The sequence below is a fragment of the Mustela lutreola genome, chromosome 12 (assembly GCF_030435805.1).
Source record: "Mustela lutreola isolate mMusLut2 chromosome 12, mMusLut2.pri, whole genome shotgun sequence".
Classification (NCBI taxonomy): Eukaryota; Metazoa; Chordata; class Mammalia; order Carnivora; family Mustelidae; genus Mustela; species Mustela lutreola.
This window is the reverse complement of record NC_081301.1, coordinates 62,516,660-62,535,832: the sequence shown is the minus strand read 5'-3', so window position 1 is coordinate 62,535,832 and position 19,173 is coordinate 62,516,660. Positions and strand designations below refer to the sequence as shown.

At 35.2% G+C, this 19,173-nt stretch overlaps 1 protein-coding gene across 8 annotated transcripts in view; it reads right to left on the bottom strand.

Annotated features, from left to right (window-relative positions):
• Positions 1-19,173, bottom strand: part of KIAA2026 (KIAA2026 ortholog) — a 138,785-nt gene that overhangs the window by 63,222 nt on the left and 56,390 nt on the right. For all 8 annotated transcript variants that reach the window (XM_059142692.1, XM_059142690.1, XM_059142691.1 and 5 more), the window contains one exon: positions 10,344-11,743. In XM_059142692.1, coding sequence (XP_058998675.1) covers positions 10,344-11,743 — 1,400 coding nt within the window. The remainder of the gene's footprint in view (positions 1-10,343; positions 11,744-19,173) is intronic.

Genomic DNA, 19,173 nt, shown 5'->3' with positions numbered 1-19,173 from the left:
TAAAATACATCATACATCATAAGTTTTTTTTTTTTTTTTTTTGGATACAGTGTTCTAAGATTCATTGCTTATGTACCATGCCCAGTGCTCCATGGAATACGGGTCCTCCTTAATACCCACCTCCAGGCTACCCATCCTCCCACTCCTCTCCCCTCTAAAACCCCCAGTTTGTTTCTCAAGTCCATAGTCTCTCATGGTTCATCTCCCCCTCTGATTGCCCCCAGTTCACTTTTCCTTTCCTTCTCCTAATGTCCTCCATGTTATTCCTTACACTCCACAAGTAAATTGAAACCATATGATAATTGCAGAAGTCACTTATTTTAATGGATTAAGCAGGTGAAGTGGTTACTGGATATTTCCTTTCACTATGTCATTAGGATACTTAAACATGATTAAGTAAATGGAACTAATATTGTGTTGTGATTTTTAAGTTTGAATTTTAGAACTAAACTACCTAGGTTTGAATAACAGTCCTAATCACCTAATAACTGCAAATTGCTTTATGTCCTTATGCATTTTATCTATAAAACATCTACTTTCTTTGTGAAAATTAAAGAAATTAAAACATGTAAAGAGCTTAGACTACTGTTCGGCACATAGTTAAGCGACCAATGTTAACTGCTATTACTTCTCTTACTAAGCCATGATGTTAAGGGTCCAAACCAAGTATTATTTTTTAACCTTCTTCAAATTCTTTTATTAACTCACTTCTTACTCATATGTCCTCTGTTGCTACGATTTTACTTTGTATATACATTAGATAACACATCATACAGTATTATAATGATCTATTTATGTTTCTTATTCTTACTAGGTCGAATTGTTGACAACAGAAATCACATTATTCATTTTATATTTACAGCATTTTTCATACAGAAGTTATGAGAAATGATTCTTATATAGAAGAATCTTACTTTTCAACAGAAATTTCACCAGTCTGGAGACAGAAAAAGGAAAGCAGGTAAGCAGGTAATTGTTCATAATTATTAGGGTCATCTGAGTTTTTTTATTTTTTAGTGAAGAAAACACTGATGGTAACTTAAAATAATTTACACATTTCACCAAAGTTTCGCAACATGACCTAGAAGTGGTAATAAGAAGGTTAACATTTGAGACTCTATTATATATATATATATCAGACACTTAGCAAGATAATTTAAATAAATTACCTCAGTTAATCTCAAAACAACCCTCCAAGGTTGGCAATACCTCATTTTAATGTGGAATAATTGAAGATCAAAAGATTACTTAACTTATTCAAGTGTTACACTTTAAGTAAGCACCATAACCAGGGATTCTAACTCCAAAGTCCAAGTTCTTTTCATTATGTAATTCTACCTCTCGAAAATCCTGGTTACCATTTATTGATTCCTACCCACATGCCAGTCACCATGTTAAGTACTATGCATTTGGTATTCCAATTACTCTTTTAATGATTACAGCAAGGTAGGATTACCTCATTTTTCACAGATAAAGAAACAGGATATCAATATGTAAATTGATGGGAGGACTTGTAGCTAAATAGGCACTGAGACATATTTGCACTAGACTTGTCTCACTTTAAAATCGTGCTGTTTTTTATGATAAAACATTGCATTCTTTGAAAACTTCTGCAGGAATGTAATCTGATTCTGACAAATTCAGAGCATCCCTTTTAATTAGAAGATTTACATGTGGGCGCCTGGGTGGTTCAGCTGGTTGGGCAACTGCCTTCCACTCAGGTCATGATCCTGGAGTCTCAGGATGGAGTCCTACCTCTCATTCAAATAAATAAAAACCTCTCTCTCAAATAAATAAAATCTTAAAAAAAAAAAAAATTTGCATATACTATTAAAGTCTTCAGTCTACACCTTCATAAGAATTTGAATACAAATTTTCCTGTAGTCATCAGTAAAAATCAGCTCTTCCTTTTTATTATACTACTTTTAAAATGGAGCATGGGATACTACAAAACCATATAGCCTTGGGACGCCTGGGTGGCTCAGTTGGTTAAGCAGCTGCCTTCGGCTCAGGTCATGATCCCAGCGTCCTGGGATTGAGTCCCACATCGGGCTCCTTGCTCCGCAGGGAGCCTGCTTCTCCCTCTGACTCTTCCTTCCACTCTGTCTGCCTGTGCTCGCTCTCACTCACTCTCTCTCTGACAAATAAATAAATAAAATCTTAAAAACAAAAAACAACCATATAGCCTTTATTTGGTAATCTGTTTTTGTTCCAGGGCAAGATATACACAGGACAAGTTACATACTGCCCCCCAGTGGGCTTCTGTTCCTCTAACACATGCTTGATTACATTCCAGGTATTTAACCCCACTGCCCTGTCACCTGATCCCGTAAAACAGAATACAATTCTCAGATCTAGGATTGTACTAAAGTCAGAAGTCAATTTAAAGCATATGCGGAGTTTCAACACAATTCTTGGGCCTAAAACATAGACATGGGCAAAAAGTGAGCGTCAGCTTGTACCTGGAAAATAGATAAGGAAAACTTAACATGACCTAGTAATTAGTGCAGCCTAGGAAGCTTTTTAAAAACTAGGTTGAAAACAGCTGTAGTAAAGGAAACCCAACTTGAGAGAAAAACAATATTAACTAAAAATATATTTCACATTATAGCTTAGGCACAGAACTCTAGTCTTCTAGGATATGGAGATACACCTCTTAGTTTAAAAAATGATTATTATCCCCAAACCAACTCTTCTTTCCTCAGTCTCTTACTCCTCATCTTTACTCTTCTCCTTCACTTGCTTTCCCTGCCTGCCCTCATTCTTTGGCCCCTTGAAATATTCAGAGACTTCAAAGCCCTCCTAGATTTGGCCTTTCTACATTCAAAAATTATCCTAAGGGGCTCCTGTGTGGCTCAGTCAGTTAAGCAACTAACTTTTTTTTTTTTTTTTAAGATTTAGTTTATTTATTTGACACCCAGAGAGAGAGAGAGAGAGAGAGAGATCACAAGTAGGCAGAGAGGCAGGCAGAGAGAGAGAGAGAAGCAGACTCTCCACTGAGCAAAGAGCCCGATGCGGGACTTGATCCCAAGACCCCGAGATCATGACTCGAGCCGAAAGCAGAGGCTTAACCCACTGAGCCACCCAGGCGCCCTGCAACTAACTCTTGATTTCAGCTCAAGTCATGATTCTGGGGTTGTGAGATGGAACCCCAAGTTGGGCTCCACACTAAGCATGGAGTCCACTGGAGATTCTCTCCCTCTGCCTATATAAATCTTATCCTAACACACTCACTACCTTCTCAGTGCTTTTTCATTTTAGGAATCATAGCAAGTGAATGGAGACTAAGATATTAATCACTATTAAAAATAAAATGCCAAGGTCATTTGCATTATTAGTGAATCTGGGAAGTACCCAGAATCTTAAGTCACAGAAATGAAATCTAAATTTGATGTTTTATTTACTAAGTGTGCATGTTTTGAGCAAATGTTTGTATTCTATACAAGTTACTGGAGTGTTGTATCTCTAAGCAAGCAATTTGACCTTTACAAAACAACTGATTTTTCTTCTATTCTTCTTGCTTACAAGCAAATTTCTCATCATACTGGTAATTTTTTTAACACTGTCTTATAATTCAATAGCGGCTGAACAACTATTTCTTTTTTTCCCCTTTAGCTTAAATACTAAATCTGTTGTTAAAATTTGTAGTAAATCTCTTGCAAGTTATGATGTCAATGTGATAGAAAAGACATGTAATCATTCCTTATCTGGATTTAGAAATTTCCTCTTCCTAAATTTACCTTCAATCCCCTCATCTAAAGATCCTTTCTCCTAATCCTGCAACTTATAAGCTGTGTGACTTTGGACAAGTTAATAAACCTCTCTGTGCCTCAGTTTTTAAAATCTATAAAACCCATATATTGAGGGATAATGATATCATTTAATGGAGTTTTTATGGAAATCAAATGAGAAAATATGTATAAAGGCTTAGAATAGTGCCTGACATACATTTAGCATTAGGAGTATTCACTTCTGGAGGGGAAAGAGAACAAAGCATTAAAATTAAAGGACAAGGTGTTCTATCAGTTCTTTTACTCTCTTGTACCTTCGCATCTTGAGTTAGTTCTCTAAAAATTTTCCCCATAAAGATACCCACAGATAGGTTTTATAATCTTATCAACAAAAAACTATAAAATCTTTTACAGTAATGGGCCTGGATATGATCAAATATTATATATTACACTGTATAAAGGAACTTAACTGATTATTATTATATTCTGTATAAAGGAACTTACTGATTTTTATACATTATGTCTTACTTTAAGCTCATTTCCTTGCACTCGGTACCTGGTTCAATTACTTAAAATAACACTACCTGCCCAGAAAGAGATCACCCCAAATTGGTATGTTCTCATCATTCAAACAGCTTCTAAAACTTCAACTTTGCAACTTTTTCCTTAAGTTTTTCTCGATGCTCTTTTTTTTCAGTGACACCAGCTTAATTATAACCCCATGCTTTTGCTTACATTAATAATCATTTTTCATTTATTCAATCCCCATTATTCTTCAAAGTCCTTTATCCTCTGTTAAACCTTCTGAGACTTCTTATAGCACACATTGATTTACCCTTAATTTGACTTTTTATTATGTTTTTATTACATACTTAACAATTATTAAAACAAATTATTTACCACCTTTGAGTCTTAGTTTATTCACTTATGAAAGAATAACACTACTTATATATTTTAACCAGTCTAGAGGAGCTATCACAAAATGATTTCATTAAAAATAATGACCACTTCAGGAGCAGGAAAACCCTCCAAACCAAATTGGCTGAATATTATACAGCCAATATATGAGTGACTTAAAACACTATAAGCTTTTTCTAACAATTAATGTATCTTTAATCATTTTTGCCTATTTCTTCAGGTTTTATAAAAAGTCCTCTACCTTTTAAAATCTACTTTATTTCAGCAAACTCTACCACTTTTACACAATCTACAACAGAGTATTATTGAAAACAACCAAAATGTCCAATAAAGTTTGCTAAGTAACTACAAAATATATGTAACAGAATCCCATGCAGTCATTTTAAATAATATTGCAGAAATCTATTTGTCACACAAAGATGTTCATGGTATATTGTTATGTGGAAAAAAGAGATTGTAAAATAGTGTGTAAGGCCAATTCTATTAAAAAATATGAACAGTGGGGTGCCTGGGTAGCTCTGTAGTTTAAGTCTCTGCCTTCAGCTCAGGTCATGATCTCAGGGTCCTGGGATTGAGCCCTGCATGGAGCTCTCTGCTCAGCAGGGAGCCTGCTTCCCAACCCCCACCCCTGCCTTTCTGCCTATTTGTGATCTCTGTCAAATAAATCAATAAAAAAAACCTTTAAATGGATTCCTGTCTCACGTTGAGGTCTTTTATCCATTTTGAGTTTATCTTTGTGTACGGTGTTAAGAGAATGGTCAAGTTTCATTCTTCTACATATAGCTGTCCAGTTTTCCTCAACATGAGACAGGAATCCATCAGAATCCTAGAGGAGAACATAGGCAGTAACCTCTTCGATATCAGCCACAGCAACTTCTTTCAAGATGTCTCCAAAGGCAAAGGAAACAAAAGTGAAGATGAACTTTTGGGACTTCATCAAGATCAAAAGCTTCTGCACAGCAAAGGAAACAGTCAACAAAACAAAGACGCAACCCACAGAATGGGTGAAGATATTTGCAAATGACAGTACAGACAAAAGGTTGATATCCAGGATCTATAAAGGACTTCTCAAACTCAACACACACAAAACAGATAATCGTATTAAAAAATGGGCAGAAGATATGAACAGAGACTTCTCCAATGAAGACATACAAATGGCTATCAGACACATGAAAAAATGTTCATCATCACTAGCCATCAGGGAGATTCAAATTAAAACCACATTGAGATACTACCTTACACCACTTAGAATGGCCAAAATTAGCAAGACAGGAAACAACAAGTGTTGGAGGGGATGTGGAGAAAGGAGAACCCTCTTCCACTGTAGGTGGGAATGCAAGTTGGTGCAGCCACTTTGGAGAACAGTGTGGAGATTCCTCAAGAAATTAAAAACAGAACTTCCCTATGACCCTGCCATTGCACTCCTGGGTATATACCCCAAAGATACAGATGTAGTGAAAAGAAGGGCCATCTGTTCCCCAATGTTTATAGCAGCAATGGCCACGGTCGCCGAACTGTGGAAAGAACCAAGATACCCTTCAATGAATGAATGCATAAGGAAGATGTGGTCCATATACACTATGGAGTATTATGCCTCCATCAGAAAGGATGAATACCCAACTTTTGACGCAACATGGATGGACTGGAAGAGATTATGCTGAGTGAAATAAGTCAAGCAGAGAGAGTCAATTATCATATGGTTTCACTTATTTGTGGAATATAACAAATAGCATGGAGGACAAGGGGAGATGGAGAGGAGAAGGGAGTTGGGGGAAATTGGAAGGGGAGGTGAACCATGAGAGACTATGGACTCTGAAAAACAATCTGAGGGTTTTGAAGGGGCGGGGTGGGGGTGGGAGGTTGGGGGAACCAGGTGGTGGGTATTATAGAGGGCAGAGATTGCATGGAGCACTGGGTGTGGTGAAAAAATAATGAATACTGTTATGCTGAAAAGAAATTAAAAAAAAAATTAGAGTAGAGGGGTGTGGGGGGATGGGTTAACCCAGTGATGGGTATTAAGGAGGGCATGTATTACATGGAGCACTGGGTGTTATATGCAGACAATGAACCATGGAACACTCTGAGGGTTCTGAAAGGGCACAGAGTGGGAAGTTGTGTGAGCCTGGTGGTGGGTATTATGGAGGGCACACATTGCATGGAGCACTGAGTGTGGTGCATAAACAATGAATTCTGGTACACTGAAAAGAAATTTAAAAAATAAAAATTTTTTAAAGCTAAAAAAATGAACTAATGATGTACTGTATGGTGACTAACATAATACAATAAAATAAAAGAAAAAAGAAAAAAAATCTTTAAAAATAATTGTAAGGAAATTTAATTAAAAAAAAATAAACATCTTTAAAAGGGTGTAAAAGACTAAGATTAAGGGGTTAATCTTAGTTATATCTGAGTGAACCATATTATGTGTGTTCATTTACTTACTCAATAGATTTCCAAACCATGTGTTGGTTACTATGCTAAATTCTGTCCTCAAGAATGTTATTAAATAGAGAAGAGACAATCATCAAAATAATCTAGAAATAAATGCAACCATCATAAGTGAATAATTTTTTTATAAAGGAGAAGTATCTGTTGCTGTAAAATGGCACAAAAGGGAGTATTCCAATGTTTTCCTATTCCATAATGTTTCTAAAAGTAAGAAAAAGGCTTACATAACTAAAAATGAATTAAAAAATTAAAAAACCAGAAAGAAAACTCTGAAAAATAGGTAAAAATGTTTTAAAGTTGCAAAACTGCCTCATAGTGCTCTAAAATTAACAAATCATTCTCAATATGTCTTTGTACCTTCTACTAAAAATTATCTCCCAGCTACTAAATTTAGAGATTCACCAAATATTAAAGCCTGTAGTAATCAATTTAAAATGGACATTTAACCACAGGTAGAATTTAGTTCATCCCAAGTGAAGGTTCGTGGACGGTACACCTATCCCAAAGCATATTCTACAAGAATCCTATTAATTGAAGAAAAGCTGTGTGTTCAAATAAACTTAAAAAATACCAGGTTAAACAAAACTAAATGGTTCCTTTTCCTCAAGACTTCCCAGAGTCCTTAAAACACAGGCCCAGAATCACACCTATTCAAATTCTGAAGTCTAAAATATTTTCAAAACTGAAGTTTCAAAAATAATTTATATGGTAGCAAAACCTGACATGAACTGTTTTGAGGTTGTTTAGTCTTCATCTCATTTAATCTGACCATTCACACATTTTTCTGTAGAAACTATGCGTTTACTTAGGCGTTACCCCCCAACTCAACAGAGAATGTTACTTACTAAACATATAAATCATAATATCTTTCTATAATCTAATGATTTCTGATACAAGAGTTTTTAAAAATGCATTGTGGACAGGGGCGCCTGGGTAGCTCAGTGGGTTAAGCCGCTGCCTTTGGCTTGGGTCATGATCTCACGGTCCTGGGATCGAGTCCCGCATCGGGCTCTCTGCTCAGCGGGGAGCCTGCTTCCTCCTCTCTCTCTCTCTGCCTGCCTCTCTGCCTACTTGTGATCTCTCTCTCTGTCAAATAAATAAATAAATAATCTTAAAAAAAAAAATGCATTGGACCTGTACTAATGCACAATATGAATCTATCACAGGAGAGGAGCATTTCCACATTTTCCAAACTTGTCATCATGGAGCTCACTTTTAAAAAGAGTAGAAGAGGAAACAGAATTAGGGATTGCCCAAAACTGACTATAAAAAGTCACAATGTCTCATAACTAATAACAGAGCCTCAGAAAGACAAGTGTAGTGAAAATGATATAAAGCAAATTTTTTGTTGTTATTACAATATTTTATGTAACCCTATTATACAGAAAGGAGTTTAGTATCTGATAAAGAAATAGAATGGGCATATGCTTACCCTGTACTAGTAATGGAGAAAGAAACTGTATTTGCCAGATTCAAGAAGATTAACTTTCTAAAATCTACTCTGAAGATAAAATTGGAAAATGTATATGCAAGTGCATTATTTTCTTCTATTTCATGCCTATAAGCTTTCTGTACTGAACAAAATAAACATGTTTAGAGAAGGTACATAAGTACCTGCTGAATTTACTTCTGAGTTTTTTTTCATTCAGTCATCTAAAACTGGACATGAAACTCCCACAAATTTTCTCTCTGCTCTACATATATTCTGAACTTCCATTTTAAAAAAAACGTAAGCAACACTTTGTTTACAATAGAAATTCCTTTTAATCCAATGCTTCAGAGTTAATATTTTTAATTTGCTATTGGTATAGTCTATATAGGAGCTATATCAATATCTACCCCCATAAGTCATAATTACCTTTGAACACATGAATAGTAGGTCATGAATAAACACTTAGTAAAAGGTTTCAATGGTGACAATGGTATTAATAGAACAATACTGCATTCTTTGGAACTGGAAAAATAATTCCAATTTAAAACTATTATTTAAAATTTTAGAGGCTAACAATTCAAAGCGAACTTGCCAAGTCAACCAAACTAAATTTATATAGCCTAATGGGTTATTATAAAAGTTAAAAGGCTTATTTCTGAAAGTTACTTTAAAAAATTAAAGTTTTTCATCACCTGGGTCAACATAGACCATTACCATTTTGTAATTATCAGTTTAATAAATCATGCCTGTTCTTAAGACAGTAAATTTTATGCTTATCAATGATACATTACATACATATTTTGAAATATATTTAATTGTACTTATTTAAATAACTAAGCAACTATACCAGCTAAATAAAATTCACTACCTCATTTGCCAACTCATTATAAAACTGTCAAATCTTAATTATCTTTTTTACTGAGTAAAGACATAAGAAAATGAAATCCATAAATAATTACAATAAACCACAACTCATTTTAGTAAACAATTCAAGTTCTTCCCCAAGCAGCAACTTTTAAACTTTTTAATAAATGGAGTTCACCATCTGCTTTTATCTCACCTACTTCTTGGCATAAAATGACATAAAATGATTAAAAGGCAAACAACAGGAAAAGCAGAAACACCTGAGTAATAAAAGATCGAGGAACCAACCATTGAAGACTTTATTTATAGGATTTATTTGTTATTGTTTAAGTAAAGACTTGTAACAGAACTCGGAGTATTTAAATTTGATATAAGACATGTGCAAATCCTCTTACAAAAATATGCTTCATATTCTATTAGTTGATGTAATTTTTTCCCTTGTATTTCACATTTTTACTGGATATAAAAATATCATATGGGGAAAAAACTGAAACCCAGAAAGATAATCTAACTTGGCTTGGTTTAAGTTGCTATGCACTTTACATGGTACTGAGAATGATATCTCCTGATATCAGTGCTTTTTCCATTACACTGTACTGCTCTTAGCCTGGGGAAAAAAAAAAACTTCTCATAAGTGATAGGAACCATTATTTATGGAGAAAGTGGTCCAGAGAAATGTATAAACATAATATCTAAAGGTTTTCAACTGAAAATTAAATTAAAATATACTGCACCATTATTTTTTTGTTAATATACAAAACCTCTTCTGCTCTGGGTTTTAATCACATGTAAAAATATAAAACTTAACCCCTTAAACACACACACACACATTCTCTCTCCCTCTCTCTCTCTTTTTTCATTCTGTCAATCAAAGTCTTCCATGATACCTAACTGGAAGAATAACATGAAGTATGCTTAAATGTAATCCTCACCCATTTGTGTTAGCTTACCAGATTTGTGCTTCTTGTGTTTTACTTTCTTTTTGATGATCAGTAACTTATTCTGGATCTCAGGTTTGTAAGATTTGAATGCCAGAGAATGAAGACTTTCACGTTTTCTCTGTAAGTTTTCATTTAAAACATCTTTCAATTTCTTTTTTTTCTTTTTCTTCTTTTTTGCCCTCATTTTAGTTAGTTTGATTTTTTTGTGACTCTGCTCTAACAGAATGTCCCTTACAACTTTGTGGCAGTTAATTTCTGGATGATCACTGTGACTTCCATTTACATGTATTTGGCAGGATTTTAGAGCATTTTCTTTTAATGGACTGGGTTCAGGCTTTACTCTGGAAGCTTCACCATATTTTTCTTGATTTTCTATAAACCTTATTTCACCTGGACTAAGAGGCTCTTCAAAGCCAGTAACCTCCCCCGGACTCCCTGGTTCCTCTAAATTTTCTTTGTAACAATCAGTTTTCTTAATTTCACAGGGCCTGTGAATTCTAATTTCACAGCTGGATGTCACATCCATTTCAACAGAGATGTCATGATTTTCCAAGTTCATTTTAGCAGAACCCCAAGTTGCATCAAAATTAAGTTCCTGCTCTTTCTTGAAGCCAGAGGGCAGGCCTCTACTACATCTATGTTCTCCATTACTAACATAGTCACATTTCAATTTCTCCAGCTTAATCCGAGGTACTCTTTGTATTTTAATGGGTGGAACTGGAAATTCTGGAGCCTGAAAAGGTCTCTGTTTATAAATCCGTACATCTGCACCACAGAACTGTGGAAAATGCACATAAGCATTCTCTAAATAATCATAACCAAGGATAACTTCCCTGCATTCATGAATAGGCTGTCCAAGTACAGCATCTTGAACTTCTTTTTGTGTTTCATACACAAAGTCACAGAGACCCTTAAGTAACCACACTTTTTGGTAAAAAGGCAGTTCATGAAAAGGTTTTTCTTCCAATGGATTAACTTCTCCAAGAACTTTAAAAAACTGAGGACATAACCCAAGCTTTTCAGCACAGTTATCAGGATTTTCAGTCTGCCCTATAGCAGTATACCACTGCTGTACTTTCTGTCTCAGTGCTGCCTCCCAGGTCCTATAAGGCAAAGTAGGTCTTCGATGTAAGGTAGGTCTCCGATGAGGAGGACTTAACAGAGAAGTCATTATTTTAGAAAGAAAAGCATTACACTGAGGCATCAGAAGACAACGTTCCAATTCATAAAAGACTATTTCTGGCAAATTTAAAATTTGCTGGGCTAAACAAAGAAAATGCCCAATAGCTGGAATTTCCCACATGGTCTCCATACAAGCTGGAGATGCTTGAGCTAGTAGTTTTCTTTCCCATTCTTCTATTTCCTTTTGACTAGCTTCTTCTGCTTCTTTTCTTTCCTGCTCCCGAAGCCTAAAGAAAATTTAACAAATTATATTATTGTTAAAATAGAAAATAATATAAAATAGTAAGTTTTTGGTGTCGTATTAGCCTTTAGTTAACAAGGCAACTGGCTGTTCCAGTTTTCAGCATCAGTACAAAGTGTCCCATTAGATGTATTTATTTTTCTTGAGATGACAAAATTCATATATAACTTTACCCTGGGTTTTATCACTGACATTCCTGCCACACAAAGTAAAATTCTTCAACTTACGATATATATCAACTTCAAAATAAATGAAAATAAATGAAAAAAAAATTTTAAGCGTATTTGCTAAACAAAAGCACAGTTTACTTTATAAAAGTAATGTGACGTCATATAAAAGCTATAAAGATATTTACATCCTTTGACTTCATAATACCACTCGTAGAAAGTTATTTTAAGATTGTGTTTGTGTTAATAAGTGTTAACTTGTTAGTCAGTGTTAACTTTTAACCATATAAGAAAAACAAAATTATAAAGAAGTCATATTATTAGAAATAGAACTACCCTACAACTGAGCAATTATACTAGTAGGTATTTATCCAAAGGAATCAAACATAGTGACTTGAAGGGGCACATGTACTCCAATGTGTATAGCAGCAATGTCCACAACAGTCAAAATATGGAAAGAGCCCAGATGTCCATCAACAGATGAACGGATAAAGAAGATGTGAGATAGATAGATGGATAGACAGATAGACAGGTGGATAGACAGATAATGAAATATTACTCAGAAATCAAAAAGAATGAAATCTTGCCATTTGCAATGACGTGGATGGAGTTAGAGGGTATTATGCTAAGTGAAGTCAGAGAAAGAAATATACCATATGATTTTACTCGTATAGAATTTAAGAAACAGGGATGCCTGGGTGGCTCAGTTGGTTAAGCAGCTGCCTTCGGCTCAGGTCATGATCCCAGCGTCCTGGGATCGAGTCCCACATCGGGCTCCTTGCTCCGCAGGGAGCCTGCTTCTCCCTCTGACTCTGCCTTCCACTCTGTCTGCCTATGCTCGCTCTCACTCGCTCTCTCTCTGACAAATAAATAAATAAAATCTTTAAAAAAAAAAAAAAAAAGAATTTAAGAAACAAAACAGATGAACACAGAGAAAGGGAAGGAAAAATAAGGTAAGATAAAAACAGAGAGGGAGGAAAGCCATAAGAAACTCTTAACTATAGGGAAAAACAGGGTTCCTAGAAGGGAGTGGGGGTAGGAGGATCGGGTAATTGGGTAATAGGCATTAAGAAGGGCACTTGAAGTAATGAGCATTGGATGATATATGCAACTGATGCATCACTAAATTCTACTTCTGAAACTAATAATACAATATGTTAATTAAATTGAATTCAAATAATATTTTTTAATTATAATAAAAACAAAAATGCATAAAGGATCTGAATTGACATTTCTCCAAAGAAAATACATGAACAATAAGCACATGAAAAACATGAAAAGAAGTTCAACATTATTATCTATTAGAGAAATGTAAATCAAAGTCACTACAAGATAGCCATTCATACCAACTAAGATGACTATAACAAGAGAGATAGCAAGTATTGTAAAAAGGTGGAGAAATTGGAAATGTCTAGTAGTTCCTCAGAAAGTTAAGCATCGAGTTACCACATGATACAGCAATTCTACCTCTAGGTACATACCCAGAAGAAATTTAAAGACATATCCCCACCAAAAACCTGTACATGAATGTTCATAGAGGCATTACTCACAATAGCCAAAAAGAAAAACACCCCAAATGTCCATCAATTGCTCAATGAAAAAATAAAATGTGGCATATCTATACAATATTATTTGGCAAAGTGCTGATATATGTTATAACATTGATATAACTTGGTACCAAGATACTAAGATACTAAGTTAAAGAAACTGTCCAGAAAAGACTACATTTGTATTATTTAATTTATATGAAATGTCCAGAAATCTAGAGAGACAGAAAGTAGGTTCATGGTTTCTTAGCACTGGAGAGTGGGGGAAATGGAGAATGACATTTTTTTCTTTTTCTTTTTTTTTTTAATTTGGTTTGGTTTGGCTTCGAGACTGACTCTTAATAGTTTTTCTTTTTCCAGCGATGACTGTTCTAACACTGCTTGAACAAGTCTGTGAATATACCAATAACAACTGAATTTTACACTTTAAATAGGTGACTTGTATGGTGTATCAATTATATTTCAATAATGCTGCGGAAAAAAAAAAGAAAAAGAAAGCATATAAAGTTTGAGAAGGAGAAATAACAGTAACAACAAAGGAGGGAAAACATAATAATTTACTTGTGATTTTTCAGGAAAACTGCTCCTCTAATAAAGGTGTATAAAAGTACTGAGTTATGACCAATTCCTGGGCTCTAAATAAAAACTGAGGCATGATGTCTGACACTGGCTATTTGTCTGTACTACTACATTGTAATCTGCAAAACAAATACACCACTTTGGCAATACTGGAGCTTTCTCTTTTATAGAACAAATGTACTTTTATACTTTTGGCTGAGGGATCACATTATAACTACCTTGATATTACAGATAGAACAAATTATCTGATCAAGTAGTCCTGGTTCATTTTAAATAACTAAAGCTTTCATTAGTGGTTTGACATTTATGTATATTGATTATATTTGAATAACTAATGTTAGATATTCTTCATAAAATTCCAATTTTTTTCAAATGTGCTTACAGTTTTGAACACTAAACCTTTTACTAAATGGAGGTACTGTTGGGCTGGTAGAATCTGGCTTCCTAAATATAAAGTTGGGACTGTGAAAGCCCACACAATCAGTAGAAGAGACAACAGTCTCTTCCCCTGTCCCTAACTGGGGGGCTAGAAGAAAAACTGTCTTCACAACAGAATTGGTAGATGGAAAAAAGATAAAAATCTCTACTAAGAATTTGTAATTACAAGCTGACTCTCACTTGGATTCATTGCCCACATTCACATTCTGGGTGTTTAGAAAAACATCACAAGTTTAATGTGGTCTCTCATGCCAAATTTGTTGTCTGGTACTTCAACAGAAAAAAAAATCAAATCTTTAAGGAAATGTACCTTATGCCTAGATCTTCAAAAATTCCCACTGATACTGTGATAAAAACTAAGTTCACAAAGATTAACAAAAAGCAAGGAGAAATAAGGTACTATGAAGGACAGGGTAAAAGAAATCTGGTCCCTCAAAACTATAGGTATACAAATTACAGAACATACAAAATATAATGTTTAGTGAAAAGAAACTGAAAACATGGGTTTAAAAAAAAAGACTATAAAAAACAACAAAGCAGTTGTGAAAGATACTGAAGAGAACTTTTGATATGAAAGATACAAAAATTAAAAGAAAAGATTTACAGTTAACTCCCCAACAGCAACAATGAAGGCCAACAGACACTGGAATACAGTTAACATACCTAAAAAATAACGATCAATATAAATTTCCATTCCAAGCAAAAGTAACTTTCAAAAATGAAGAGAAAAATAAAAATATTTCAGACAAACAAAAACTCAGTATTTGTGAAGAACAGAACCCCATCTAAAGGAAATTCTAAAGGATGTACTTCATATGGAAGGAGGGTCATCTTTGCCTGAAGATCAGAGACAGGAAGAGAGTAAAAAAGTGGTAATATATAATCTATATAGTCATGGCATAAAATAATGCTAAAAATGTTTTGGGGGCTTTATTTTTTTTAAGATTTTATTTATTTATTTGAGAGTGAGAGAGAGTACAACCAGAGGGAGGGACAGAGGGACAGGGAAAGGGAGAAGGAGACTTCCTACTAGGCAGGTAAACAGACATGGGGCTTGATACCCAAATCCCAGGATCACAACATAAGCTGACTGCAGACTCCTAACTGATTGAGCCACCTGGGGGACTGTTTTGTGGACTTTAAAAAGAAGGTAGAATTAAAATACATTACAACAATAGGAAATAAACTGGGCAAAATCAAAGTTAAAAGTATTACAAGTTCTTTGCATTAATCAGGGAGAGGGTAAAAATGCAGACTGACTTTAGGTTTTGGTAAGTAAACAATTAATGAGGGAATTTCTATAGTAACTACTAAAATAACAGACTCCATAGCATTCAGATTAGCAGAGATGGAAACACGGAAGAAAAAACAATACAATAATAAAAAATGGTGGGATGCAGCCAAAGCAGTATTTTGAGGGAAATTCACAAATGAAGAATGTATATTTAAGATGGTAGAACGGAGGATCTTGAGTTCCCCTCATCCCATGGATACCAAGGCAACAATTCTGTCTAACTAACTCAAGCAACTAACGGAAAAATAACATGAAGACTGGCTGAAGAGATCTTCTATATGTAGTCAGAGAGAAGGCCACCTACTGAAAAGGGTAGGAGGGGGCAGATATGCAATCAGGAACTAAAGTCCTGGCAAAACTAACCACAAATGGGAGGGACATCACAAGCACAGATGAGTGAGGGGATCAGTCACTACACCTTGGCCCGGTGACCCACATGAAGAAAGTCTCCATAATATCTGGCTTTGAAAATCAGTAGGGCTTAACTCCAATAGCTTTAAAAATCAACAGGGTTTAACTCCAGGAGAGCAAGATGATGATAGGAAACCATGTCTGTGCCCCTAAAGAGCCAGCATGCTAAATAGCTTGGCCCATGACATAGCACAGAAGTAACATTTTGAAAAGTGCCTGGGAAGATTTATTTTTTCTCCATGTTAGCAAGCACCATTTTTCTTACCCTCTCCCAGGTAATAAAAGAGATCCTAGGTGCCCTGTAACACAATCCCCCACCTAGTAACCAGAATTAGGTGCTCTGGGTTGGGGGGTCCCCTGTGTGTGTGGTGCATGCACTGTCCAGTTGCAGCTAAGCCGTGATTGCTGTGAGTGCAGTGCAGACAGTCAGATGCAGTTAGAGAGGCAGTGCTACCACTCCTCTTTAATCCTACTAGCACCGTGAGCCTTGCCTGTCATTATCCTGTAGACCCACTCCACCTAACCTGCCTACATGAGAAGGTAAACCTCCAAAACAGCTCCTGCCCTGCCATACCATCAGGCAGTCCCAGCTGGGACAGACAACATTCAAAACTGACTCCCTGGATGAGGGTGAGGGATGTGTGGAAGGGAGATACCCCACATGATAGTATATCCATAGTTTCTACAGCCAAGCCTCTTACCTGGCTGTACAATGAGCAAGCCCTGACTTTCAATATGCCTGTAGGTGGGCAGAGGTTCACTGTAGCCAGCTAGGTTGAAGGACCACTGCACTCACAGCAATCATGGCTCAGCCACAACTAGAGGGTACATACACCCCACACAAGAATACCACTGAAGCATCTAATTTTGGTAACTGGGGGCGTTGTGTTACAGGGTATCTCAGGACCTCTAAGGAGGCTACTTCTTTTTAATTTTTTTGTTTATTTATTTAATTAAGTAATCACTACACCCAACATGGGGCTCCAAGTCACAACCCCAAGATCAAAAGTTGCATGCTCTTCTAACTGAGCCAGCCAAGCACCACTACAGGAGGCTACTTCTTACAAGACCAGGAAGTGCAGCTGAGCTACTTAGTACATAGCCACAAATACAGAGATTTAAACAAAATAAGGACACAGAATATGTACCAAATCCAAGAATAAGATAAAAATCACAGAAAGACAGCAAAACAGAACAGATATAAGTAAAATGCCTAAGAAAGTTCAAAGTAATAATCATAAAGATAACTCACCAGACTTGAGAAAAAAGTGGATGAACTCAATGAGAAATTCAACCATGAGACAGAAAATATAAAGAACTAGTCAGAGAGGAACACTACAATAAGTGAAATGAAAAATACACTAGAAGAAATCAACAAGTCAGAGGATGCAGAAGAGATCAGTAACCTGGAAGATAGGATGATAGAATACAATCAAACTACACAGAAAAATAAAACAACAACAACAACAACAACAAAAAGAGCAGATTAGGGGATTTCTTTGACATCATCAAATTCACATTACAGGGATCCCAGAAGGAGAAGAGAGAAAAAAGGGGGCAGAAAAGTTTTTGAAGAAATAATAGCTGAAAACTTTCCTAATCTGGGAAAGAAACAGACTTCTAGGTCCAGGAATCAAAGAGCCCAAACAAGATGAACCTAAAGAGGTCCACACTAAAATACATATTAATTAAAATGGCAAAAATTAATGATAAAGAGAGACTCTTAATACAGCAGAAGAAAAAACAATTACACACAAGGGAAACCTCATAAGGCTATTCCAACAGAAACTTTGCATGTCAGAAGAAAGCAGTAAGATATATTCAAAGTGTTGAAAGGGAAAAACCCACAACCAAGAATGACCATCCAATATGACATCATATAGATAAAATATGGAGGGAGGAATAAAAATTTAGTACTTTTAGAATGTGCTTGAATTTAAATGACCATGAACCTAATATAGATTGATATATACATAGGATGTTATATATGAGCCCAATAGCAATCAAAAAACAAAACCTGTAATAGACAAACAAGAAAATAAAAAGAAAGAAATTCAAGCACAACACTAAAGAAAGCCATTGAAACCGTAAGGAAAGAGAAGATGAAAATAAAAATGCAACAGAGAAGAACTCAAAAACAACCAGGTAATAATTAACAAAATGGCAATAAGTAAATAACACATCAACAATTACATTAAATGTATATAGACTGAAAGCTCTAATCAAAAAACACAGGATAACTGAACAGGTGAAAAACCAAGACCTGTCTACATGACTGCCTACAAGGGATTTTCTACAGACCTAAGTGTACATACAAACTCAAAGCAAAAGGATGAAAAAGATATTCCATGTGAATGGAAGAAAAAGTAGCAATATTTATATCAGAGAAATCACACTTTAAAACAAACACCGTAGCAAGAGACAGAAAGGTATTACATAATATTAAAGATATCAATCCAACAATAGGATATAACAACTTAAATTAGTAACTAGGCACTCAACAGAGGAACACCTAAATACATAAAAGAAATATTAACAGATGTAAACAGAGAATAGTGGGGGGGATTTAACATTCCACTTACATCAATGGATAGATCATCCAGACAGAAAGTCACAAAAAACCAATGGTTTTGAAAGATGCGTTAGATCAGATGAACCTAACAGATATACACAGAACATTCCATTCCAAAATAGAATGAATTCATTTCAAGAGCATATGGAACATTCTCCAGGACAGATCAAATGTTAGCCAACTCAAAATAAATCTCAAATAAATCAAATCTCAAATAAACAATCCAAGCTTATACCTAAACAAGTCTCAATAAATTTAAGAAGACAAATCATATCAGACATCTCTTCCAACATAAAGATACAAAACTAGAAATCAATTATAAGGGAGAAAAAATGGAAAAAACACAATCACCTAAGACTAAATAATATTCTCCTAAACAACTAAGGGGTCTGTGAAGAAATCAAAGAA